General features: G+C 53.2%; 1 protein-coding gene across 1 annotated transcript in view; it reads left to right on the top strand.

The window, feature by feature from the left end:
• Positions 1-575: 575 nt before the first annotated feature.
• The window catches only part of Sptbn5 (spectrin beta, non-erythrocytic 5), a 49,370-nt gene continuing 24,208 nt past the window's right edge, over positions 576-25,737 (top strand). The window contains 27 exon segments of the mRNA XM_058584712.1: positions 576-3,791; positions 3,995-4,162; positions 6,966-7,082; positions 9,184-9,341; positions 9,817-10,045; positions 10,893-11,524; positions 13,874-14,012; positions 14,131-14,369; positions 14,619-14,772; positions 14,907-15,107; positions 15,201-15,446; positions 15,449-15,460; positions 16,882-17,014; positions 17,902-17,990; positions 18,072-18,215; positions 18,853-19,005; positions 19,501-19,631; positions 19,834-20,073; positions 20,400-20,687; positions 21,728-21,968; positions 22,147-22,286; positions 22,420-22,519; positions 23,208-23,378; positions 23,829-23,993; positions 24,371-24,585; positions 24,957-25,143; positions 25,386-25,586. Coding sequence (XP_058440695.1) covers positions 3,513-3,791; positions 3,995-4,162; positions 6,966-7,082; positions 9,184-9,341; positions 9,817-10,045; positions 10,893-11,524; positions 13,874-14,012; positions 14,131-14,369; positions 14,619-14,772; positions 14,907-15,107; positions 15,201-15,446; positions 15,449-15,460; positions 16,882-17,014; positions 17,902-17,990; positions 18,072-18,215; positions 18,853-19,005; positions 19,501-19,631; positions 19,834-20,073; positions 20,400-20,687; positions 21,728-21,968; positions 22,147-22,286; positions 22,420-22,519; positions 23,208-23,378; positions 23,829-23,993; positions 24,371-24,585; positions 24,957-25,143; positions 25,386-25,586 — 5,172 coding nt within the window. The 5' untranslated portion in view covers positions 576-3,512.

Here is a 25,737-nt window from a genome sequence, read left to right as displayed (position 1 = left end):
ACCATGGCCCTACTGTCCCTAGCTGCAGACCTTTCTCCAACCTCTGCTAGGTCTCCTCAAGGAGCCCCCTCTCTGGGCACCTGAAATGTCTTGCCCAGGGCAGGACACCCCCTGCCTCATGGCTGCACCTGTGCCTGGACCTTTCCATTTTGCACAGTCCCACTCCATTAAGCCCAGAGTGATACCCAAGATAAATCATGAAATTAAGGAAAGCATTTTATTGTTCATTTCCTATGTGGAATGTAGCCGAAGAATAGCCTTCTTAGGACAGATAGCCACTGAGTTTATTCAAGTAAATGGTCTCATTCAAGAGCGTATCAGGTTACATGTCACTTAACCAATGCAGTTAATGCACAACGCTTCTATATTTTTAAATCTTATTTAGAACTGTCAAACAATAAGAGACAGTCTATTGATAATAAACTTCTGGAAAAAATCGCTATTGTTCTCCTGTTGACTCTAGAGTTTGGGTGTTGCCTGATGTCTTAGTAGGGAAGTGTGGGTTCCTTGGACCCATTTTGAAATGAGATGGAGAAGTCAGGGAGAGGGTGTGCCTCCTCTCCACACCATCCCTGTGACCCTCAACTCTTCCTGTGTCCTCTTTGTAGGGAGAGACTCATACATGGAACATTCAGCTAGGGACAGAGGAGGCTCAAGCCCCACCTGAGAGGTTAAAAGCCAAGACTGGAGGTAGGCACTTCAGAGGCGGGGACAAGGCATTGCTGAGTGTGCTCTTAGGAGACACAGGCCTGCCTGGAAGGACGGGCGGCTGGCACTGCTCCTGCCTCCTGCAGTGCCTCACAGGTGTGCACCACCAACAGTGAACATCTGGACTATTCTTTACAGAACCCTCCCCTCTTCTAACCTAGGTGCTGAGCAATGAGAATTAGGTGAGCTGGACCCCAACCCCTCTTTCCAGGGTGGGTCCTGATTGGCTTGAGCCAGAGTATTCCATCCCCTAGTCACAGATATTTGTTCAGAAATGGATCTGTCACCCAATTCAAGCCTCTGAGATCCAGGGCCTCCCAATTCTTGGGAAAGAGAGTCTGTCTTCTCTTCAACCCTGCAAAGTAAAGAAGTGAGCCTATTGGTACAACAGTGTGAATGGCACTGAGAGGGACGTCAGGCTGGCAGGAGCCACCCTGTGGAGCATGAAGATAAAGGAGGCTTTGAGAAAGGCAAAGGAAATCCAGACCTGTGGCCTGTGGTGACACTATTTGAGCTGCTAGATCAAACCTCACCTAAAATCCTCTTCCTGCTGCATTTTTCAGTTATGTGGCCAATTTAGTCTTTTTTTTTTTTCTGTTTAATTTCTGTTGAAATTTCAATTATTTACAACACACACACACACAAAAAACAAAGTTGACGGGCTGGGGATGTGGCTCAAGCGGTAACGTGCTCACCTCGCATGCGCGGGGCGCTGAGTTCGATCCTCAGCACCACATAAAAATAAAATAAAGATGTTGTGTCCGCAAAAAAAAAAAAAAACAAAGTTGACATTGATCAACAAAGCTCTTTGACCAGGAGCTGCAGTCAGTCAAAGCGAAAGAGGAGATGGTCTGCAGTGACTTTAGGTGCAGTTGATCTAGGGAGAAAGAAAAGCAACCCCCCTGCTCCATCCCACAACTTCAAACAACCTCTGTCGAGATCTGTGTACAAAGCACCATGCAGTTCAGTCTTCCTCAGTGCTCACACAAGATACCTCCTAGGCCGAGGGTCTCAGGAGAGGAAATAAGCCCAGTCATCACTGGGGTAAGGAGGTAGGACAGGTTTTCCTAGAAGACGCACTACTTTAAATGGGGCTGCTAGGACAGGAGAATGTGGATGATGGGGACAAGGTAGGACAGTCTAAACCAAGAGAATGGCTGGCACCATCCAGGACATGGAGCATCATCCACAGAAGCAGCTGGGTGAGAGGGAGGCCTCGAAGGCCTTACTGAAGTGGCTCTGACAGGCCCAGTTTCTCCCGGCAGGTAATGAGCAGTCTTCCTACCTGGGGCAGAGTGGTGCTGTGGACAGTAACCAGGCTTGGTATCCGGCTCTGAGATCGGGCAGTGGGGACGAGGCCCTGCAGGGACAGCAGTGCTGAAGCAGTGGAAGTGCTGCTGACTGGATCTGAGCCACCCGCAGGGAAGGAGCTGGGCTCAGCTCAGTATGCAGAAGGCCAGCCAGTGGCAGGAGGAGCTCCCTTTTGAGCACACACCTCTCAGCAGCTGCCTGCCAGGGGCTCAAGGTTTCAGAGCTGACCTTGCCCAGCTCTCTTCTCACAGGCCTTGGCTACAGAGCATTGTGCCCCCTCCCAGAGCCTCCAGGGTCACTGTGGTTATATACCCTCTGACCCACCCCCAGCCCTGAGACTGTGACCCTGAGTTTAGCCACACAGTTGTGTGAAAACACCACAATTAGAACTTGCTTTCCTTCTGGCAGTCCAAGGTCACCCAGGGAAGGAGATAGGAGACCATCCATGGGTTCTGAGCCCACCCTGCCCCCAGGCCCCAGGCCACAGCCAGCTCTACAGAGACTTGAAGAGTAAATGCTGAGTCTCTGGTTTTATAGGAGACTCTCATTTACATAGTCATTTGTAGTTCCAGGTCCCCCACAAAAAGGGAGGACTTCAGAAAGTAGCCTCCTGGGCTGGAGGGACCCCCCACCCCAGGCCCTAGCCAGGTTGGCTGCACTTCTTCCAGGACCAGGAAAGCAGAGCCACCTTCTGATGATGCCCTGTGTCTATGGCTGTTCCTGGGATGGGTGAGAAGGCTGCTGGCCAGCATGATCCTCCCATGCCCCACCCTTCAGGTGCTCCCCAAGAGGCCCTTTGGGGTGCAGGACGGCAGTCCAGATAGGGAAGTGGGTCCACAGGCTTCCATCCAGAGGCTCTGCCCAGACTCTAGCACCCTCATGATGTTCCCGCCAGAGGCCATTTCCAAGGCCTCTGTGTCCTGAGAACTAGAACCCCCTGATGACAGGGAAAGCTGCCAGGGGAGGGGGGTGGCAGATGAAGGAGGAGACCCCCAGCAATGGGCCTGGAGCATTCTTGAGCCACCCCCTCCCTTCTGGGCCACTCCCTGAGGCAGGTGGGAGGACAATGCAGCCTGTGTGCCATTATCCCTAGCAAGCAGGCTCAAGAGGAGGGCTATGGCCTGGCCCCAGCTCCACCCTAGGCCTCTCTGGTGCCTCTTCCCTTGCTGCACAGCCCTTACTAGCTGCCATCTCCATCCTTGGCCTCCTCCCCTGACCTGGACATCGTCAAGGTGAGCAGTCCCTGTTTCCCTTCCACCTGCCCTGATCAACCCACAGAGCGGAGGCCAATCTGCTGTGGTCAAAAGACTGGTAGCAGGGGCTCTGAGAAGATTCTGGAAGGTGGGGTACACCATTCAAGTAGCAGCCAGGACTAGATCTTACCTAGCTAGGCTCCAAGCCACAATCCCCACCAACCACAGAGACAGTGTGGCAGGTAGGGCCCTAGACTCCTGGCAGAGGGAACATCAGGACACACACTCCTCCCTAACTCCATGCCCCACAATTTTCAGGGTCTGGGAAATGTCCAGAGGCCACTTGTCACCAAAGGGCTGCAGGTCTGGTGTCCAGTCAGCCCCATAATCCCCAGGAGATCCTTGGCTACAGGATACCTGCAGCCAGAGGCCCAGCCCCTGAGCTCGAGTCCCAGTCCAGGTCCTGCCATGGCTTCTGAGTACGAGATGGGCCACATCCGCCAGCTACAGGCTCGGCACACGCATATGCAGGAGAAGACTTTCACCAACTGGGTCAATAACATCTTTCGGGTCGGCCGGGTGAGTGTGGCTGGGATCACCCCCAGCTTGGGCCAGTGGACATGGGGTCAGGCTGTGGGTTCATTGGCCTGAGGCTGCTCCGGATCCCACAACAGAGCTGAGGCAGAGCTCCTTCCTCCTAGACAGCTGCTCTGGCCTCCACCTGCTGGATCCCAGGATGGGGTGGGCAGAGCTGACCCTGTACCTGCCCATCCCCTTCCCAGGTGGGCATCAAGATCCAAAACCTGTACACAGAGCTGGCCGATGGCACTCACCTACTACGGCTGCTGGAGCTCATCTCTGGAGAGGCCCTGCCGGCGCCTAGCCGGGGCCGCCTGCGTGTGCATTTTCTGGAGAACAACAGCAGAGCTCTGGCCTTCCTCAGGGCCAAGGTGGGTTCCAGAGAAGTGCTGCTGTGTGTGGTGCCGGCAGGCAGCAGGGACACACTGGATGGTCATCTTTCCTAGGCTGGGCCACAGGGTAGAGCAGAGGATCTGGGGACTGACTAAGGGAAGAACAGCTGGGTTACAGAGGAGCGGCATTAAAGGCTTTGCCCAGCACTCTGGCTTGGAGAGCACCCAGCTGGCTATAGCAGGAAGCCTATTGGGACTGCAAATGTCACTGTCTATAAGACAGAACTGCAGGATCCAACACCGAAAGAATCTTAGTGCTCTCTTAACCTTCTTATTTCATAAAGGTGTCCACAATTATTTACAGACAAGATCCATGACCAGGCAGCAGAGCCCAGATACGGGGCCAAGGGAGGCTGGTGGAAAGTAGGGGAAAAGGGGGAAGAGCCCCAGTCACCAAGGCAGGCGGCAGGGAGAGAGTACAGGACCTGCCTTGCAGGAAGAAAGGCCTCAGCAAATAGGAGGAGCCTGAGTCACCAGAGAAAGGGACAGGCCAGGGAGATAGAAGCAAGAGCTCCTGAACACAATGGACTCCCATGACCAGCACAGGGGTGGTTTATATTGGGGAGCAGGAATTAGGAAGGTTCCTGGCCTCGGGTACTGAGACTGTGTGGTGGCTGTCCTGGAGGATATGGGCACTGAGTTGGGCCTGGCCAGGATGAGCCTGAGTGCGTGAACCATCACCTAAGTCCTGATGGAGGTCACCTATAGTCCCTGGAGCCTGGTGTGCTGGAGAACACCAGGGAGAGAAGAGCCAAAGCCAAGGGAAGGAAGGGCAGCAACTGCAGTTCCTAGCACCTGGAAGAGCAAAAAGCTGCCAGCCACAGAGAGCCAGTTCCCATGCGGTCCAAGGTCCTGTGAGCCAGTCATCTGTCCTCCAGGATCTTGGAAAGGGTGTGAGTCCCATGGCCTTCGTCAGAGGCTTTGCAGATCTCCTTAAGCTTTGATATATAGCATGTCCCTGATACCTGTGAAGGTGACATCATTGGTTCCATAGACATCCAAGGCCAAGTGATCAAGACAGGACAAGAGAGCTGCCCCCAGACATACTGTTCATTAAAGTAGCAGAATGTGGAACGCTGTCATTGATGGAGCCGGAGACCTTGCCACACACTGAGCATTCTGTAGCCCACACTGGGGATACGATAAGCAAAGCCCAGACCCAGTTTCAGGGGAGACAGATTAGGTGAATGCAGATCAGCTGTGTACTGGGACACGTCCTACAACTGTCTGGGGGAAATCAAAGCACTGGTTTATGTCCTGCTAATCTCCGAGGCATTAATTCTCTCATCATGACCAAGTTCAAGCTGCCAGCTAACATCGCTAAAAATGAAGCCAGTAGGATGGGCCCCAGTGAGCAGGCAGGAGCGGACTCCAGTCCCCGCACCCCACTAAGCAGGTGCCCCAAATCCAAGTACAAAAATGATGAATGTGCCAGGGAGAGGAGGGAAGTGCCAGGGCATGGAGAGGGGATCCTTTAGAGGGACACAACACCCAGGGGCAGCTCTTCCCTCAAGGCTGGTGGTCAGCTAAGGCCACTTGCCTTCCAGGTCTTAGGGATCAAGCGTGTGTATTTGGGTAGGAGGAATAAGCCTTGGGAAAGAGAGGTGAATAAGCATGCTGATGATAGCTGGGGGATTATATTTCCAGACATTAGGGACAGTCAGGGCAAAGGACTTAAGGCCCATGCTTAGAATCTCACAGACTACAAGAATCCTATAGGCCTTGGTGCTGCATGATTTGGGAGAGTAGAAGATGTATCCAGAAGGTAATGGGATCAGATCCTATGGAAATTTGGCAATTATTCTGTCCTCTTCTCCCTTTGATTCACCTATCCTCCTGTCCAAGTGGCAAGATCTAGGGCAGAGGTTCTCAACTTCAGTGTACAGAATGGCCACTCCTGGTGTTTGTTCAAATGCAAATTCCTGAACCCTGGCCCTAGAAAGTCTGGTTTTGTGGTGCTTGGGACTCAAAATTTCCAATAGGCTCTGTTGGAGAGCCTAATGAAGAAGACTGAGATTTGAGTGTGGCCCCAAGGGACCCAGGCACCCCCTTGAAATCCTGAGATGCCCCTGGAGGTAGAGGCAGACACTGGAGTTGTCTGTTTAGCTCACACATCTGTAATGACCCAGCTGAACCAGTGACCAATAGCCCAGGTTTCCCTGTAGCCCACATATGGGGAATCCCCTGTCCAGTGGTCCAGCCCAGATCACCCGGCTGCAAGATCACCCAGGTGGGCTTAGACCCAGGACCTAACCACTCAGAAAGCCTGTCCTGTCAGGCCAGTGACTTGGAAGGCTGAGACGGGAGGATCCCATGTTTCAGATCAGCCTGGGCAACTTGGTGAGACAAAACAAAATAAAAAGGGACTGGGGGGCTGGGGTTGTGGCTCAGTGGTAGAGCACTTGCCTCGCATGTGTGAGGCACCGAGTTCGATCCTCATCACCACATATAAATAAATAAATAAGTAGATAGATAGCTAAATAAATGTATTATGTCCATCTACAACTAAAAATGTTTTTAAAAGGGGGGGGGGCTAGAAATGTAGCTCAGTAGTAGAGCAGTTGCCTAGCCTGTGCAAGGTCCTAAGTTCAATTCCCAGCGCTAAAAATAAAAGTCTTCCTTTTTCTGCCTTGTCTCTGCCTGCTTTTCCTGGGGGACCTCCCACTGGGGCAGGCTGAATTTCAGGACTTCCTATCCCACAACTGGCTCCCTGGACTTTTGGTTCCTCTGAGTCCCTTAGGAACATGGGTTTCATGACTTATAGAGTCAACTTTGCCCACAGGTACCGATACCCCTCATTGGGCCAGAGAACATCGTGGATGGAGACCAGACACTCATCCTAGGACTCCTCTGGGTGATCATTCTGCGTTTTCAGATTTCCCACATCTCCTTGGACAGGGTATGTGTCCCATGACCTCACCTCAGGCGCCTGGGGACAGCGCAGTTCCACTGCACATCTACGTTCCCCACACAAATCCTTGGCATCCTTGGAATTAGTATTCATTCTTCAATCAGGGGTAAAGAACCCAGGTCAGAGATGTTGCCATATGTTGAACTGAGAATTAGAAACAGGGCTTCACACCTGACCTGAGACAAGTCACTCACTAGGTAGGGACAGGGTGAATTCCCAGCAACACTTTCCACCTGTTTACTGTTCCCTACTTGGCATTGAAACCCTGTAATATTCATTGCACCATAATGCACCCCTAGGGGAAATTCAACATGTTGAGTCCTACCTCTGGAGGTTCACTAATTCCCCAGTATCCAGAAGACCAATGATACAGTATTTCCCTCATGGTTCCCCGACTTTTCCCCTTCTATCTTTTTCTCCCCAACAACTGGATCAGAAAGAGTATAAACCAGTCAGGCATGGTGACATCTGCCTGAAATCCCATCAGCTCAGGAGGATCACAAGTTCAAAGCCCACCTCAGCAACTTAGCTCAAAATAAAACATAAAAAGAGTTGGGGATGTGGCTCAGTGGTTAAGCACCTCTGGGTTCAATCAATCTCTGGTACCAAAAAAAAGGAATGAGTATAAACATAATGTTCTTATATTTATCACTTTTAAGTTTTATAATCCCCAAAACAACACCTGAAACTTGATTCTGGTAGGTCAGGAAAGCCAAGCTGGAAAATGAAATTCTATGAAAAAAAGCCACAGATTACAGATTTGGCACAAATCCATGTGGACCTTCAAAACAAATGATGACTATGAGCTACAGAGGAGCAGGGCCTTGTGTGCTCGCAGCTCCAAAGCTGAGCTCTGTTTGGGGGAACAAATGGGCAGATGAACATCTAACTGACCCTAAACCTTTCCAGGAAGCTCTACTCACCTCCCCAGATCCTGAGGCCCAATATCCCCTCAGACTTGTCCCTTGGGAGCAGCAGGTACTCCTCGTCCCCGGAGGCTGCCACCTCAGGCCTGCTCCCTGATGACTCAGGCTCCAGCATCCCTGCTCCCTCCTAGTCCATCTCAGCATGCCCTAGTTCCCCTGTGGCCTAGCCCAGCACCCAGGGGCTTGGGCCTGGCCTCCTCCCTGGGGCAGAGGGGCCTCCAAATCCTTGAGATGACTCTACAGACCTGTGCTGGTCTCCAGCATCCTTCCTGTCAGAGGAAGGGGAATAAGTGCATCCTGCTCAGCTGCACTCCTGAATTCATAACAGGAATTGGCGGAGAGGGAAACACAGGAGGGCAACCATGAGAACAGGAGAGGCAGGGTTTAGGGCAACCAGGGCCAGGGAGTGAGTGGAAGGGGAGTCCCTAAGGGAAAGACAGGGATGCAGGCAGAAAGAAGTTGAAGGAGGATGAAGGGCCAAGAGACAGAAGCACTGAGTGGAAGAGATGGAGATGGAGATGGAAGAATAAGGGAAACTATCCACAAAGAGGACCCGGCAGGGCTGGCGGGGCTTGAAATCCAACCCAGCCGAGTCATTTCTCAGTCCCTGAAGCATTGAGCACTATAGGTGGGGGGCTCTCTTGTCCTCTGTTGGAGGTTTAGGGGTCCAGTCCAATCCCTTTATCAGCTGGGGCCCTGGGCAACTTCCCAATCTCTTACTACACCTCCTTTGTCTTCTGTAGAATGTAAATACTAACAGGCTGAGAACCTACTATCTGATAATCATCAGAAAGCCTACAATACAGAGAAGGAGTCAAATAGGGCCCAGCCTCTATGAGGCCCCAGGTTGGTTATCACCATGCCTGGGCCCCAAACCAGGAGCTATTGCTATTGTGGTCCTCAACTGCAATGCAAAGCTAGCTGCTCTGATGACAGGTGACAGCTTTCAGTCACCCTGCCTCTTTAGAAGCACAATCAATCAGAAGGACTCTTGGCTCTCTAACCCCTACCTCTAATTTCTGAGGATGACATCAGGTAAAATCAGATGCTCTAAAGAGAGCCATCTCCAGGTGGGGTAGGATCACAGCATGAGCCACCCACAGTCTGCAGGCTCTGCTGCCCCCACCTGGCCCCACATGGTGATGACATGCCCTGTCCTACAGGAGGAGTTTGGGGCCAGTGCAGCCCTGTTGTCAGCCAAGGAAGCTCTGCTGGTCTGGTGCCAGAGGAAGACAGCCGGCTACCCCAACGTGGGCATCACTGACTTCTCTCGCAGCTGGAGCAACGGGCTGGGTTTTAATGCCCTTATCCATGCCCACAGGTGTGGCCGGACCTGAGTCTCCAATTACTGAACCCAGGGCTGGGGCCTCTCCAGCCCATTTTCCATATCCGCTCTGGCTCCTGGAGGAGGAGGGGAAGTGGGCCCAGAAGTAGAGTGGGCTGACAACTGAGTCCCTGGCCTGGTGTAATACCCCCCTCCCCCCGCACACTCCCCAGGGAATTGCCATATTTGCCTCTGACCCCGGCCTTCACTTTCTGCATCCCTCCCTTCTCTTCATTGCCTTCTCCCCGGCAATTAGCTGCCCTTTTGGAACTTCTGCCCCCATCCCTGGACCTGGCCTCTATGCCAAATTAACCCTCCTGTCCCATTAGAGTCCTATCCATCCTTCAGCCAGGGCCTCAGAGAACTGTCAGAGGAAAATGGATTTACAGTAAGCTGGGTCTGGCCAATAGGAACATGTGCATTTTAAAAAGCAGGACACTCTCCTGAAGAGCCCTTCCTGCTCTCTGCCCAGGCCAGACCTGCTAGACTATGGCTCCCTGCGTCCAGACCGCCCACTGCACAACCTCACCTATGCCTTCCACATGGCTGAGCAAGAGCTGGGCATTGCTCAGCTGCTGGACCCTGAGGATGTGGCCAGCCTACAGCCAGATGAGCGCTCCATCATGACCTATGTCTCCCTCTACTACCACTATTTCTCCCGCCTACACCAGGGGAAGACTGTCCAAAAGAGACTCGCTAAGGTTGGTGACAAAGGGAGGTGGTCCAGCCAGCCACAGGGAGCCACAGCTCTGAGGACAGGTGGGATGAGCACAATCTCCAGAGTCAGGCAGACAGGAACTTGAAAACTTCCTTTGTCATTCATTTGCTGTGTGGCCTTGGCCAAGTCATCTAACTCCTCTGTGCTCCTATTTGTAACATGGAGACAATAACACCTGGATAATAGGGCTGCTGTTGGGTTGGTATTCAATGGAGCTTCAGTGGCCCAACATGGAGCCAGGCATACAGGGAAAGTGGGGAGGCAGTGCCTGCTCCTGCTGCTCCTGCCCCCCCCTCCCCTCCCCCTCCACTTGCAGGCTGTTAAGCTCCTAATGGGATTAACAGCCCTAGAGAACCAGGAGTCTGCAAGGACAGGCATAGAAGAGGCTCTGCTGGGTTGGGGGGCTCCATGTTTTTGGAGGACTTTCTTACTCTCTGGACGCGATGGCAGAGGCTGAGGCCTGGGAGGGCTGCCCTCAGGGTTGGTGTCTCAGTGGGGGAAGATGATACAGGCCAAGGACTCTAAGATGCTTGGGGTGGGGGTAGGGGAAAGAATGTTTAGGATGAGGAGTAGCCTAAAGGCCCTCAACCCCTAGAGGTGAGGCGAAAGGGTGAAACAAGATGGAAGAAGGCAGGACACAGTCTTGCCCCCAAGTCATGGAGAAGGAGACCACTCACTCCTGAAACTGGGTGTGTGATGCCCCCTCCTCTCTGGGAGCTGGGGGACCCCTACTTTAGTGCACCCTCAGCTGAGAGAAGCAGCTGGCTCCCAGAGGCCAACAGGGGAGTGCCTCTATTCCAGGGCCTGATCCTTTCTCTGCCCTCCACCAGATCCTGCTTCAGCTCCAGGAGACCGAGGTGCTACAGACCCAGTACCAGCAGCTCGTGGCTGACCTGCTCCACTGGATTACAGAGAAGCAGGCACAACTGGAGATGCGGAACTTTCCAGACTCACTGCCTGCCATGCGCCAGCTACTGGTAGACTTTGCCTCCTTTCGTGCTCAGGAGAAACCACCTCGGCTGCAGCAGCGAGGGGCCACAGAGGCCCTGCTCTTCAAGCTGCAGACAGCACTCCGAGCCCAGAACCGCAGGCTCTTCCTGCCTCAGGAGGGCCTCGGCCCTGAAGAGCTGTCCCAGCGCTGGGCAGGGCTAGAGCGAGCAGAGGCTGCCCGGAGCCAGGCCCTGCAGCAGAGGCTACTACAACTGGAGCGTCTGGAAACACTGGCCCGTCGCTTCCAGCGCAAGGCAGCCCTCCGGGAGAGCTTTCTAAAGGATGCGGAGCAGGTGCTGGACCACGCCAGAGCCCTGCCAGCCAGCCCAGCCACAGTGGAGGCAGCCACCCAGAGGTTGGGCATGCTGGAGGCTGGCATCCTGCCCCAGGAGGGGCGCTTCCAGGCCCTGGCTGAGATCGCAGACATCCTCCAGCAGGAACACTACCATGACTGGGCAGATGTGGCCCACAGGTGAGCCCCAAGCCTATAAACCATCCTCACAAAAGGGAAAGGCACACCCTTACCCTTCCACATGCCCATTCCTGGCCATGGAAGAGAGGGGTGGTTTATGGAATCAGGGCTCCTTCTAAAAAAATCAGTCTCCCATGGATGTTTGGAATTCTACCATCAGTAATTCATCCCCTTTGGTAAAGCACTGTCCTTTTGAGGTAGCCTCTGATTAGTTCATTCATTATGGCATTTATGGCACATATCCGCTGTGTCCCATGTGCCATTCTAGGTGCTGGAGGTTTCGCAGTGAAGAGAACAAACAAAAATCCCTCCCCTTAAGAAACTTACACACTATTTTTTTTTAAGAGAGAGAATTTTAATATTTATTTTTTAGTTTTTGGTGGACACAACATCTTTGTTTGTATGTGGTGCTGAGGATCGAACCTGGGCCGTACACATGCCAAGCGTGCTACAGCTTGAGCCACATCCCCAGACCAAACTTACACACTATTAAGGAAAACAAATAATAAAAATATAACATGAGAGATAGTGATTTAAAATGTAGGGTCTGGGGATGTAGCTCAGTGATAGAACGTGTGATTAGAATGCACAAGGCCCTGGGTTTGATCCCCAGCACCAAATTAATTAATTGAATTAAATAAAGCAGGATAATGGAATGTGAGGGGCCATTGTGGGAGGTGGTGCAGACTGGGTGGCCGGAGGAGAGTCATTGGAAGATGACTTTTGAATAAAGACCAGAAAGGAGTGAAAGGGCTGGTCATGCAGATATGGGGGACAGAGTGACCCAGGCAGAGGAAACAACAATTGCAGCATCCCAGGTGGGTTCCTGCCCCTGGCAAGTCTGAAAAACAGTATAAATGCTAGGGGTGGAAGAGGGGATGGGAATGGGAAAGACAGTAGAATGAATCAGACATAACTTTCCTATTTTCATATATGAATACACAACCAGTGTAATTCCATATCATGTACAACCACAAGAATGGGAAGTTATACTCCATGTATGTATGATATGTCAAAATAGAATCTACTGTTATATATAACTAAAAAGAACAAATTAAATTTTTTAAAAATGCTATGGTGACTAAAGTGAGCAAGTTACAGGGGTGAGGTCAGGGAAGCTCAATGGCAAGGGAGAGGAGTGGAAGTCAGGCTGGGCCTTGCAGTTTTTACTCCAAGAAAGATGGGAAATCTTGGAGGGCTTGAGCACAGAACTGACTTTTGTTTTACAATGGTCACCTGGATGCCATGTTGGGAAGAGGATGAAGGAATAGCAGCAGAAGAAGAGAGATCAGTTATGAAGCTATTACTGGGTGGAGAGCAAGGGAGGCAATAGCACAATAGCAGTGGTGGGATTCTGAATGTATTTGAAGGTAGTGCCAAACAGGAATTAGAGACAGGTCAGAAGTGGGGTTGTTGTAGAGACAGATGATGCAAGGCACCAAAGATAACAGAAAATAGTTTTATTTGGCTGCAGCCAGGTTCAGAGAGCACAGCTTTTGCTGTAATCAATTCTCTGAACCCGGAGTTCAGGTAGTTTCAGAATTTTATACCCGGCATGTAATGGGAGGGGCTCAGAAGTTCACAGTTTTCACAAGTTCACATAAAAGCAGCTTTTTCCTTCACTGTTCAGGGCAAGTTAACCCTTCAAGGACAACACCTGAAAAGGGGAGAGCTTCTTCTCCCCTTTCTTTCCTCCCCCTGCCAGCTGTTACCATGCAGCCTAATTGGTAACTTATCTTAGAAATGTAGACATCTCTGTGAAGCTCTAGCTCAAGGCCCGTGGCCTTGTTTACACATTTCTACAAACTACTTATACTGGATACATGTTTGTGAAAAACTATTAAGGGGGTGTCCAGCACCTGGAGTGCGGATTTCTTTCAGGCTAGCGGCCAAGTAAAATAGGGCAACACAAAAATAGGAAGTTTATCTACATTGAACTCTTTTTTGAGACCCTTTTGCTGACAGTCCTAAAATCAGCCATGGTGAAGATTTCTGGAAAAGCCCAGTTAATATATTTTGTGGAGGAGGGGGTGCCACTACAGAGTGTGAAGACTGACTTAAGATTTTAGTCTGAGCATCTGGAAGGATGGAGCTGCCATCAACTGCCATAGGGACTAGAAGGGGTTGGGGCTGAAGGCCTAGACCTTTCAGGTCCTCTTTTGGCTTCTCTGCCTGTAACCAGGGCAGGACACATTGCCCTAGTCTCCCCATACCAAGAGGTTCACATCCAGACCCTGCCTCCAGCCTCAGAGGTCCAAATCCTCCAGGGCAGCCAAGCCCCACTACTAACCTGAGGTGGCTTCTCTGCCCCAGCCTTCTGGAAACTTCCTTCATTCTTGTGTCTACCAGGCATGAGAAGATCACACAGCGCTGGAAAAGACTCCTTCAGCATCTACAGGAGCACAGGAAGCAGATGACAGGTGTGCAGGCTGTGTTAAGCCTTCTGCAAGAGGTGGAGGCTGCCTCTGACCAGCTCCGGGAGCTGCAGGTGGGCACAGGACCAGCCAACCTCTGGGGAACACAGTAGAGTGAGGGTCTTTCCCCAGCACTGGTGCTCACAGGAATGCAGCACCTTAAGACTGCAATGACCACTTATCTCTGGTCAGGTGCCAGCCAGCTCCATGACCTGTACACAGCATCTGGCAGAAGTAGTGGAGCTGCTTCAGAGACATGACCTGCTAGAGGCCCAGGTCTCCACCCATGAGGCCCATGTGAGCCATCTTGCCCATCAGACTGCAGAGCTGTACTCCTCCCTGGTCACCAGTGTAGAGATGCTGCAGGTCAAAGCCAAGGCTGAATCATTGGCCCAGCTCTACCAGAACCTGATGTCTCTTGTCAGGGACAGGTAAGAGTCTGACCTGACTCCTCAACCTTCTTTGGAACTTTTCTGTAACCCCAATTATCTCCTGCCCAGACTAAAATACTGTTCGCCTGACAACCTCCTCTAAAATGACCCTCTGTCCCAAGGCCTCTGTCTCACCTATTGAGTCTTACAGGGGGGAAAAAAGTCCTGTCTAAGGACCCCCAGGGAACTCCCTCCCCATGCCCCACGACACCCGAAGTCTCTTGGTGGCCCTTGCTGTCTGTCTCCCAGGCGGGCTATGCTGGAGCAGACCCAACAATGGGCAGAATTCCTGAACAACTGTGAGGAGGAGGAGGCCTGCTTGAGAGAACTTAGACAGCAGGTGGAGAATTTGTCCCTGGGAGGGGACCTCAGTCAGATCTCAGTCACCCTGCAGAAACACAAGGTGCTCACTCCCTCGCTCCCTCGCTCCCTGTGGATCCACACCTTTTCCTCACCCATCTGGCTTGGGAACTCAGCCCCCTCTCCTTTCCTTCCCATCACCAAGCTTCCCCATCTCAACCGGGCCTTGCCCTCTAGGCCCTCGAAGCCAAACTCCACCGCCACCAGGCTGTGTGCGTGGACCTCGTGAAGAGGGGGTGCGACTTCAGCGCCCGCGGATCCTCGACGCAGCCGGATCCCAGGGAGCGGGCCGAGGCCGTGCAGAGAGAGTGGCAGCTGATCTGGACTAGGTTGGAGAAGAGGGGTTTGAGGCTGCACACATCCCTGCTTTTACGGCAGGTAGAGAAGTGGGGCGTTCCAGTCAGGGGGCGGGGCCGGGGCGGGGCCGGGGAGGGCACCTGCCTGTGCTCAGCCCCGCCCTCCTCCCCTCAGTATTTGGCTGACGCTGCGGAAGGGGCTGCGTGGCTGCGCGAACGGCGGCAGGAGCTGGAGACTGCGTTTTGTGGGGAGGACCAGGCGGCAGCCGAGGCCATGCTACTGCGCCACCAGCGACTGGAGCGCGCCGTGCGCTCCTTCGCAGCCGAGTTGTCCCGGCTGGACGAGCAAGCGCGGGCCGCCGCAGCTCGGGCGTCACTCAGGGTGCGCGCCAAGAGTGGGCAGGGACTTAGACTTGTGCGCTTCCAAGACCAAATGTGTAGTTTCTGCTCGGCACCTAAGTCCCATATTCCACCGCCCGTGGGCCACAGAGGGCGACAAATGGAGGGTCTTTGTGGGCCTGGCCGGGGAATCCTATCCTTCCCTTGGGCGTGGGCGTGGGCGTGTCCCTCCATCCTTAGGCAGGTCGCCTGCTGACTAAGACCTGAAGTAGAATCGTGTCTGCCCAGAGAATCGAGGTCATCCTAGTACAACTGGGTTTGGCTCACTTTGCTCAGCACAATGCCGGAGCATTAAGCAAGTTCCTCCAGGAATGTCCCTTTTATTTTCACCACCAGACCTAAAGTGACCCTTAAGCCCTTATAGTCTCTCTCACCTGACGGTCCTTGTGGGTTTTGTTGGATGGTCTAATCACTGCACCAGACTGCTCTGAAACCTCTTCCTCAGTTCACTGAGCCCCTAGTATCCAAAAGCATGTGTAGTGGGTTGCTGAGTTCTGTCCTCTTCCAAGAAACCTTGCTTGTCGCTGGAAGCAGTGGTGCAGACCTGTAATTCCAGCAATTCAGGAGGCTGAGTGAGGCAAGAGTATCTCAAGTTGAGGCAAGCCTCAGCAACTTAGCAACGCCCTGAACATCTTAGCAAAACACTGTCTCAAAAGTTAAAAAAAATAAAAAGTGGCTGAGGATGTAGCTCAGTGTGAAGTACCCCCCGCGTTCAATTCCCAGTGGAAGGAAGGAAGGAAGGGAGGGAGGGAGGGAGGAAGGAAGGAAGGAAGGAAGGAAGGAAGGAAGGAAGGAAGGAAGGAAGGAAGGAAGGAAATTGCTTGTAGCTCACAATGAAGCTAAGGAGGCCCCTAGACTCTCTGTTCATGCTCCACTCCTCTACCCTGAGCTCCAAGGAAGCTCCATGTCCCACTCCCAGGTCTGAAAGGCCCATCTTTCCCTTTTCTTTTGTGTTTATTCCCTGGATAACATAATTATTTTTTTAAAAAATTAATTCATAGTATATCACCAATGGTCTGGTCCAACCCCCTCTCTTTACAGATGACGTAACCATGGTTCAGAGGATCCAGGTTACTAAGAACATGTAGTTATCCCTACCAGACAGTCTCCTGACTTCCTGTCCTGAGCTGTATCTACCCCATCCACACTGTATTTCTGTGATGCTATACTAATACATAACTCTCTAGGTATAGGACAAAAATATGGGTTCTTCCTATTGTGTGTGTCTGGCTTTTCTAGTTTTTAATTGTTTAAATGAATGAACGGGAGCATCCTTATCTCTTTTTTGTGTCCTCTGTTGACCAGCCTGTGCTGGCAATGATGGAGAGGTCCTGCCTGACCCCTGGCATTTTAGACCTTTGCTTTGCCCAATGCTGAATGGCAAATGCAGAACTGTTCCTTCTGCTGAGGGGTAGAGCCATTAGGCACCTGAGCAGAGCCTTTGCATCTCCATGCAGGAGGAGCCCTCAGAATGCTGGAGCAGGATTGATGAAGAGACAATTGGGAGACCCCAGAATGGGTCCCAAATCTTAGCAACACCAGCCAGCCAGCACCCATGCCCCCAGGGCCAGATGCACTTTGCCTCCAAAGGTATGAGGTCAAGAGCCATATAGGAGCCTTAATAGGCTGTCATGAATGAAGAGATTAAACATATTCTGTGTGGTGGCTCTCTGGAACATCCAACAACTGAAGGGAAGAAATTTAGGGGAGGCCAATTTGGGCTACTCAGAGACAGCACTGGAATGCCCAGGGGTGTGAGTTCCTGTCACTAGGCAGCCATGGGAGGTGGTTTCACACCAGCGAAGTTTAAATGAGATGGTCATGTAGGTCTTGTCCAGCTTGAAATTCTCTTGAGTTCCCCTTCTCCCACCCTCTAGTTCTTGATCTTTTTCCCTTTCTCGTCCTTTTCTTTCATCCCCTCAACCTAGTCCTGAGCAGCTTGAGCTGAAGCTGCCACTGCTGTCAACCCTTGCCCAGGGACAGAGGTAAAATATGGCACAGACTGGGTACTTATCCATCCCTAAGGAGGCGCACCAGCCTGTTTCCCCAGTCTTCTCTTCCAAGCTTCTACTACCCCAGCCACCTTGTCTTCCCCTCTGCAAATGTTTCTTTTCTGGCAGGGCCTACTGGGGCTCTACCTTGTCCTTAAAATCTTTTCCAATACCCCACACCATTCCAGCTCCCCCTCCCGCACAGACACCTATATTACTTATTTCACATGATACATTCTCCGCCTACCTACAGACATCCCAGGATAGTGTCCTACCTGCTCTGAGTCTGTGATCCTTGCAGTTCTGAGAGGTTTGTGAGCCCCTGGATAGGTCCTAAGTTACATAGGGTCAGGCACAGGGAAGCACTAAATAATAAATAACCCCCATCTATCCCCAATGTGAGTCTCTGGGTACAGAAGAGGAGCGGGCCCTGAGCAGTGCTCGCAGCCTGTACTCCCACAGGGCCAAGGCTTACCTGGCTCTCAGAAGTGGCCCTGGACACCCCTGAGCTGAAGGACTGGGGAGAATGCCAAGCCAAGGTGCCCATCAGCCATGGCATGGATCAGGATCCCCAGGTACAACTGCCCCCCCCCCAACCAAGGCCTCTGCAGCTTGGTTGGAGCCCCATGTGGACAGACTGCTCTATATCTGCACAGGTGGTGTCTTCCCTGAGCCCTCCAGGGAAAGGTCCAAGCATGGCTCTCTCTGATGAGTCTGACCTTGATTTTGACCCCAACACCATTCTCCAGACACAGGACCATTTAAACCAGGACTATGAGAGCCTGCGGGCTCTGGCAGAGGTAATGTTCCTTGTTCAAAAATTGTTCATCAAACCACTAGCCCCTGTGTCTCCATCCCAAAGGACTGATCAGTGACTGACATGCTTCCTGCCTCAAGAAATTTGTGTCATGGCTGAGCATAAGTTGACAAATCTGTATATGGATGCAGTAAGATGGGAGCCCATGAAAGGGGAGCCCAAGTCAACGTGGGGGTCAGGGAAGTCACTAACAAGGGAAAGACATTTAAACTGAGACTTGAACAAGGAGAAGCAGAGAGAAGGCAACCTTTGTGAAGTAGGCCAGAACCTGAGCAAAGGCCAGGAGTAAGCTTGATGAGGACGCCAAAGCCAGAGTGCCTGGAACACAGATGCCAGGGCGGCAATGGCTAGCAGAGAGCCCGGAGAAGCAAGCGGGGCTGCCTGGGCAGAGCCAAAGCCCACAGGGAAATGTGGATTTGACCTATGAGCTTACGCCAAACCTAACCTCTTATGTTTCTCTCTGTGAGAGGACATGGGGCCAAGCATTGGCAAAGACCCCTTCTGGCCTTAGCAAATGCTGGTGGGCTTGGGTGGAGAGGTGCACCCTCTGGATCTGCTCTGAGTGCCCTGTAGGGGGCACTGACCCTCATCCAATCCTCACTCAGCCCACCTCTTCTCAGCTCCGCAGGGCCCGGTTGGAGGAGGCAGTGGCTCTCTTTGGCTTCTACCACTCCTGTGGGGAGCTCCAGTCCTGGCTAGAGGAGCAGACTGTGCTGTTCCAAATGCTGCAGCTGCAGGCCAACGACTTGGAAATCATGCAGTCCAAATATAAGGTACAGCTCCTTGAAGCCAAGAGGGGCCTGGAGTGTTCAGTCCTTCCTCGCCTTGCTCCTGCCTCCCTGTTAGTCATGTGCTCCAGGTCCCCATGTTAACTGAGGTCCTGTCTGGGAGGGGAGCAGGGATAATAAATAGACCCTGAAGGTTAAGGACTTGGAGTTATGCCCTTCCAGAGGCAAGCAACATAAGCATCTCAATGTCGGAGCTTGTCAGACGTTCTTCATAGTCCTATTGAAAGGAAACAACCCCCCCACTCCAGAGGCTGGGAGTAGTGGCATATGCCTATAATCCCAGCCTTAGGAGGCCAGGGCAAGAGGATTGCAAGTTCAAAGTCAGCCTGGGCAATTTAGTGAGACCCTGTCTCAAATTTAAAAAAAAAGGGGGGGGGGGATGTTGGGGATGTAGGTCAGTGGTAGAGCACCCCTGGGTTCAATCTCCAAGTACCACGAAAAAAAGAAAAAAACAGAGGCCTGGGTCCTCATTCTCTCCAGAACTTCCTCTTTGCCCTGGCTGTGAGAAAGGGCCACTGGGCTGAGATCAACAGCTCTGCTGAGCAACTGAAACAGAGATGTCCTGGGGACTCCACAAAAATCCAGCGTCAACAAGAGGACCTGCACCAGAGGTAAAAATGAGGGGGAGTGCCAGGTGATGTGGACAGGGTGGAGGTAAGGTCTGGTGCCTCCTATAATGACAGTGTCAGAGACAGGGACGAGAGGGCAGGGGATAGCCAATCTATCAGCTTGTCATAAAAGGTTCTGGTCAGGGCCTCAAAATGGATGGGAAGGTGTCCTTGTGATAGAGACATCCCTGTGCCCTCTGCCCAGGTGGGGCCAGCTAGAGGCCCTGAAGAAGGAGAAGGGCCTGCAGCTGGCACACAGCATGGAAGTGCGCAGTTTTCTGCAGGAATATGGACACACACAGGCCCAGCTGCAGGACGTTCTACTCCAACTGGAGGCCCTGGAGCTAGAGAGCTCTGAGGCCAGTCACTGTGCCCTGCAGCTGAGCCAGCAGAAGGTCCTGGTTCTGGAGAAGAGGATCCACTACCTCCAGAGAGTAGCTGTAAAGTATGACTGGTGACAGTGCCGTGGGAGGCAGTAAAGTCAGAGGGAGGTCTGAGCAAGGCAATGCAATGAGGAAGGGGACAGAACCTGGGATGGGAAGAAGCACATCCTCATGCTGTCTCCCACCTCCTGGGCAGAGGTGGGAGACAGCATGAGAGTGCTCTTGGGGAAAGAAAGAGCCATGTGTCCATGCTGCCCCTAAGTCAGGGTGGAGTGGGCATTCAGAGTTGTTAACACTTTCCTGGGGAATACAAGACTGAGCAGATGATATATGTATGGAACACAGGGCCCAGGATAGGGCACTGACTATGCAGTTGCCTGTCTCCCAGGGTGGAGGAGTTAGGCCCTGCAGAGAGCCAAGGCCTGCAGGAACAGATGGGGATGCTGCAGGGCCTGCTGAAGAAAGCACAGGGGCAGGTGACCCAACAGAACCGGGTGCGGGCTGAGGCTCGAGCCTGGCAGAGCTTCCTGAAGGAGAGCCAGCAATTGCTGCTGTGGGCAGAGGGTATCCAGGCTCGACTGTGCCACGAGGAGGAGTTGGTGGATACAGCCTCAGGCCAGCGGCTGCTGAAGAAACATGGAGAGCTGCAGGAGGAGATCCACCTGCAGCAAGAAAGGTCAGGAAGGGAGGGCAGGCAGGGTGCACTTCAGGCTGGGTGAAGCCTGAGGGCCTCGAGCCCAGAAAAGGAGAGCAGGAAGCAGTGTGGTCACTGGGGGAGTGATACCTGAGGCAGGTTTACAGGAGGGACCTAGGCTCAGGTCAGGAAGCCCATAGACTTTGGGGAAGCCCCAGGACATTGAGCTGCCTGGGAGGCTCTATGCTGTGCAGGCCCACATGCCCCTCCAGGTGAGTTAATAGATGCCACCCCATCAGGGCAATCTAGCGCTGCATTCTGGATGAGGCCGACCCTGTGGGCCCTGGAGTCAAATGGCTCAGAAGCCATCCATAAACTATAGTACCTGCCTCCCCGGTATAGTGATGCCTCTCCTCCTGCAGGGATGATGTGATGGCCCAACAGGCAGGGCCACCACAGGCAGTGCTCAGGCTGTGGGCCAGTCTTCAGGAGCTTGGCAGATGTCAAACAGACCCTGAGATACATCTGCCCTCTCTCTGATTGCCACACCCCATTACCTGGTTCAGGGCTGCAGCAGCTCACAGGAAGTAGAAGTTTTTTTTTCTACTTCTCACAATGGTGTCACCTATTCCCCAGCTGTATGACTGCACCCAGTTAAAAGGATCACCTGTCCTACTTGTGCAAAGGCTCCATGTGGGCTTGCAGTGGCCCTGGATGCAGGCAGACATGTGGTTTGAGTGGTCTGTCTCTGTTAGTTGTGCTGCCCCAACAGGTTCACTTGCTTTGGCATTGGCCATTAGCCAGCCACATTTAGAGGATGGTCAACAGGAGTGAAGGTGTGGCATGGCAGAGAGCTTGGAACTGTTGGGTCCTAAGCACTGTGCTGGGCCCATTACATTCACTGCGTCCTTCATGAACCCAGGTATGGCTGTCCCATGGGACAGGTGAACTGATTGGCAGACCCCTCCTGCCAGTTACCCTCACATCAGAGCTCCACCGTGAAGGAAGCATGGAGATGAGAGAGGAGGAAGCTGGGAGAGGAGCCAGATAGGGGTTGAACCTCTGCCTATTGTCCTGGACAGGTTACAGCAGCTGGAAGCTCAGGGTATGACCATGGCAGCCTTGGACTCCCCACATTCCCAAGAGGTGGCCAGTGCTCTGCGGCTCCTGGGCCACTGTGGCCAGGAGCTGAAGGCTGCATGGGAGCAGAGACAGCAGAGGCTGTGGGAGGGACTGCAGTTGCACAGGTTTAGCCAAGAAGTGGATGGTTTCATTGCCACCTGTGCCAACCATAAGGCCTTCCTGTGCCTGGACAACCTGGGGGTATGGAACCAGGGATATGGAACTGGGTTGTTACTGGGTTATCAATCCCCCATCACTGGAGGGAGTTCACCTCCTTGGGCCCAGAAGCCCGGCTGGGCACGAGGCCCCTGGGTCCATGGTGGGTGAGATGGTGCTGCCCTCGTCCTCCCAGGAATGACTTCAGGTTTCTATACCCTAGGAAGATGTGAGGGAGGCCCAGAGCCTGCTGCAGCAACACCAGGCCTTTGGGTGGCTCCTGGGAACCCTGCACCTTCAAGCAGAGGCTCTGCAGGCCCATGGCAAGAAGCTAGTTCAGAACAAACATCCTGCTGCACCCAGGTGAGCCTGGCCTGCCATTTTTTCTCCTCCTGTGCAGACTGCTGTGCTGGCTGGAGAGTAGGAAAGCAGAGGGGTGTACCTGGGCTGGGTGGGCCTCAGGGCAGAGAGGAGCCCTCCCCTCCCCCACCTCCAGGGTCAGAGAGAAGCTGCAGAGTGTCCAGGTACAGTGGACCAGAGTCCAGGAGAGGAGTGAGCAGAGGAGAGGGCAGCTGCTGGCTTCCCTCCAGCTTCAGGTAAGGGGCTCTCTGGGTATAGGAGGCCTCCCAAGATCAGTGCCTGAGAGTCCACCTGTGTGCTAACCGTGTGACGACAGGGAGCATTTCCGCTTACAGAGCACTCTTCCCACACATCACATCATCCCTCCTTGCAGCACCTCCTGAGAGGCAGGCTCTGTACCTCAGGTGTTTCCTGATGAGGATAATGAAGTGTGGCCACTTGGCTGTCTGAGACTGGGCCAGGCCTAAAGTGCAGGCCCCTTGACTAACCCACCACTGCCTCACCCTGCTATCCCCTTTCCCTGAGTTTCTGGCACACTCTAGGGTTTTACATGGGTCATGCAAGACCAGACTGTGGTTCTGTGAATATTTGTTCAGTTCCAGAACAGCTCTAGGCTGGGCCAGGCCACGGGCCTCCCAGAGCTTTGGCCTATCAGAGCAAGGTGGCCAAACATGACCTGATGTTGGCTAGAGGAGTGGGAACCTGAAGGCACTCCTCTTATCTGGGCACAGTATTCCTGTCCCCAATTTGTTGAGCAGTAACTTCAGGCTCCATCTCCCTCATGCTCCAAAATTGGCTGTGGGTCTTGCTTTCCCCATAGGGGTCCCTGAGGCCCCCCTTATATAGGTAGGTCCTTGCACCATCCTTGTCCCCAGGCCATGATAACCACCTTCTGGTTGTTGAGCATTCCTGGTTTGGGGGCAGGAATGGAAGCAGGACGTGGTGGAGCTGATGCTGTGGATGGAGGAGAAGTGGTCAGTGGCAGCACGTGAGCCCTCCCAAGTACCCAGCAGCATTCTGCGGAAACTCAGGCGGCATGAAGCAGTTGAGAGGGAGCTGATAGCCACCCGTGGGCATATGGAGGACCTGCAACAGGTGGGGGATACTACATTGAGACAGTCCACACTAGCCTACGCGTTTTCATGGAGCACAGTCATTGAAAGAAGAGTCAATTCTAATTACCATGGAATCAGTCAATTCTAATTACCTCCTTCACTCGGATGGGTGTTCCTTTGCTTGGCACCCAAACCAACATAGAAAGCTGCCACCACCCCTGCTCCCTCCACTCTCCAGGACAAGCCTCAGAGCCTGCCCCTTCGCCAGAACAAAGCTCTTCCCTACCTTCCACTTGGGCCTGCTCACCCGACTCTACTCGCCCTCTTTCCTCTGCCTATAGCTAGGTAGGGGACACATGAACTGCTGGAGTCCAGACAACCTGTGGAAAGCAGCTTGAAGCCTGTCACCTGCCCCCCTATCCCCTGGGTCCAGCCTGCTGTGGTCCAGCAACCCAGAAAATTGCCTTGTGCCTTTGTCTCTGTGATCCAGGCTGGGAGAGAGCTATTGTGCAGCATTCCGCATGCCCAGGAAGACATACAGTCCAGGCTTCAGGGCCTGGGGCACAAGTGGGAGGAGTTGAATCGCAAGATGGCAGAGCGTGGGGATGCGCTTCAGCAGGCTAGACAGCAGGAACAGCTCCTGGGACTGCTGCAGGTTACAGGAGGGAGACTTGCTGGGCTGGGGCTGGGTGGGAGTAGGCAAGACAGAAGGCAGAGGGAAGGAGTCTGGGTGTTCTACTGCCTCTAGAATGGCACCATGAAGTCCTGTAACCTGTGGAGGCCTCTGGCCCACAGCAAATTGAGCATGGCTTTACCCATCAGAAGGCCAGAGTGGCTCTTCTGTTTCCATGTGTGGTCAACAACTTGAGTCCTCCAGAAAGAAAGAAGCATGAGGGGCCAGGGAACAGTGTATGGGCACTGCAGGTTGGGGATGACAGCGATAGGTCCCTGGTGAGTCTGGTATTGTAAGACCTGAGTCTCATCTGCTGTGCTATAATGGAAAGCCTAATATACCCCTGTGGCCCTACTCAGGATGCCAAGGAAAAGATGGAGCAGCTAGAGGGAGTCCTGAAGAGTGCAGAAATGGGGTCCAACCTGTGTTCAATCCGAAGGCTGCAGAAACAGCATTGCCAATTGGAGAATGAAAGGCAGGCACTGGGCAGCAAGATGGCTACCCTCATCTCCCAGGCCCATAGTGTGGTCACTTCCCAGACCATCCTAGAGGAGATCCAGAAGTACCAACAGAGGTGAGTCCCTGTCCACAGAGTGACCTCTGTTCTGTCTTCACCCTGCTGTGTCCTCTCACTCATCCTTTGTTAACCCAAAGGCCAAAAGTGTGTCAACTATGTGACCTGGATGTCCAAACCCCCTTTCTTTCTGAGTGGAGCTGTTCTGGGGTAGGAGGATCAGAGATCCTAAGCAGGACACCCCTGTCTGGACAGGCAGGTCCCCTGGGTGGTGAAGTGGGCCCTGTGCCTCCAGCTGCCTACCCTTTTTCAAATATGACTTTCTTGTATTCTCTGGCCTTGTTCTTCATAGGTCCCTGGCTGGGCCAAGGAAGCAATGGGTCTGGTCCTGGCCCCATTCCCAACTTCTTCCATCTTCTCCCTCCACTCAGGTTCAAGTCCCTGCAGAGCCATCTGGCCACCCAGTGTCTACAGTTGCAAGCCTCAGTTGAGCTGTATGCATTTGACCACCTGAGCAACCTGGAGCTCACATGGGTGGCTGAGCACATGCCCAGGACCAGCCCTACCAGCTACACCCAGTGCTGGGATAGTGCCCAGAGCCTTCAACATAAGCACAAGGTGGTGGCCCCTTTTCCTCCCAGGACCCCTGACATCCCATTCCCAGACCTTAGGAGCCTTCTGCCACTACTCAGGGTATTCTGGCCTCTAAGTCCCTTTTCCTGGATTCCATATCTGCCCTAGCTATTCTTGATCTGGGGTCTTACCACAACTGAGTGCTGAAGTCACATCCATGCCTCTGCTCTGGACCCTGTAGTTAAGGGAACTTCAGAGGCAATGCCTGTCATGTTTTCCTGTGGCAGGAACTCCAAGCAGAGTTGAGAGCCCACCAAGGGCAGGTGCAACGGGTGCTGTGTTCTGGCCAGAACCTTGCAGCTTCTGGGCACCCCCATGCTCAGCGCATCAGGGAGCAGTGCAAGGAGCTGGAAGGCTGTTGGGCAGAGCTGGAGCAGGCATGTGAGGTGCAGTCACACTGCCTGCAGCAGGCCATTGCTTTCCAACAGGTAGGATAGAGAAAGCACAAGGCCAGGGGAGGGCAGCCCCTGTGAGGGAGCATTTGTGCACACTCAGGGAGGGAAGTCAGTGGTGAGAGCCTGCGCCAGGAGCTGGCTGGTCCCCATATAGCCAGAAGCCCCTCTATGCAGGCTGCTGGTG

The sequence above is a fragment of the Marmota monax genome, unplaced genomic scaffold (assembly GCF_021218885.2).
Source record: "Marmota monax isolate L192 unplaced genomic scaffold, Marmota_monax_Labrador192_F-V1.1 WCK01_AAM20220418_F8-fsc00001, whole genome shotgun sequence".
NCBI lineage: Eukaryota > Metazoa > Chordata > Mammalia > Rodentia > Sciuridae > Marmota > Marmota monax.
The sequence above is the reverse complement of the archived record's forward strand: the minus strand, read 5'-3'. Positions and strand labels throughout refer to the sequence as shown.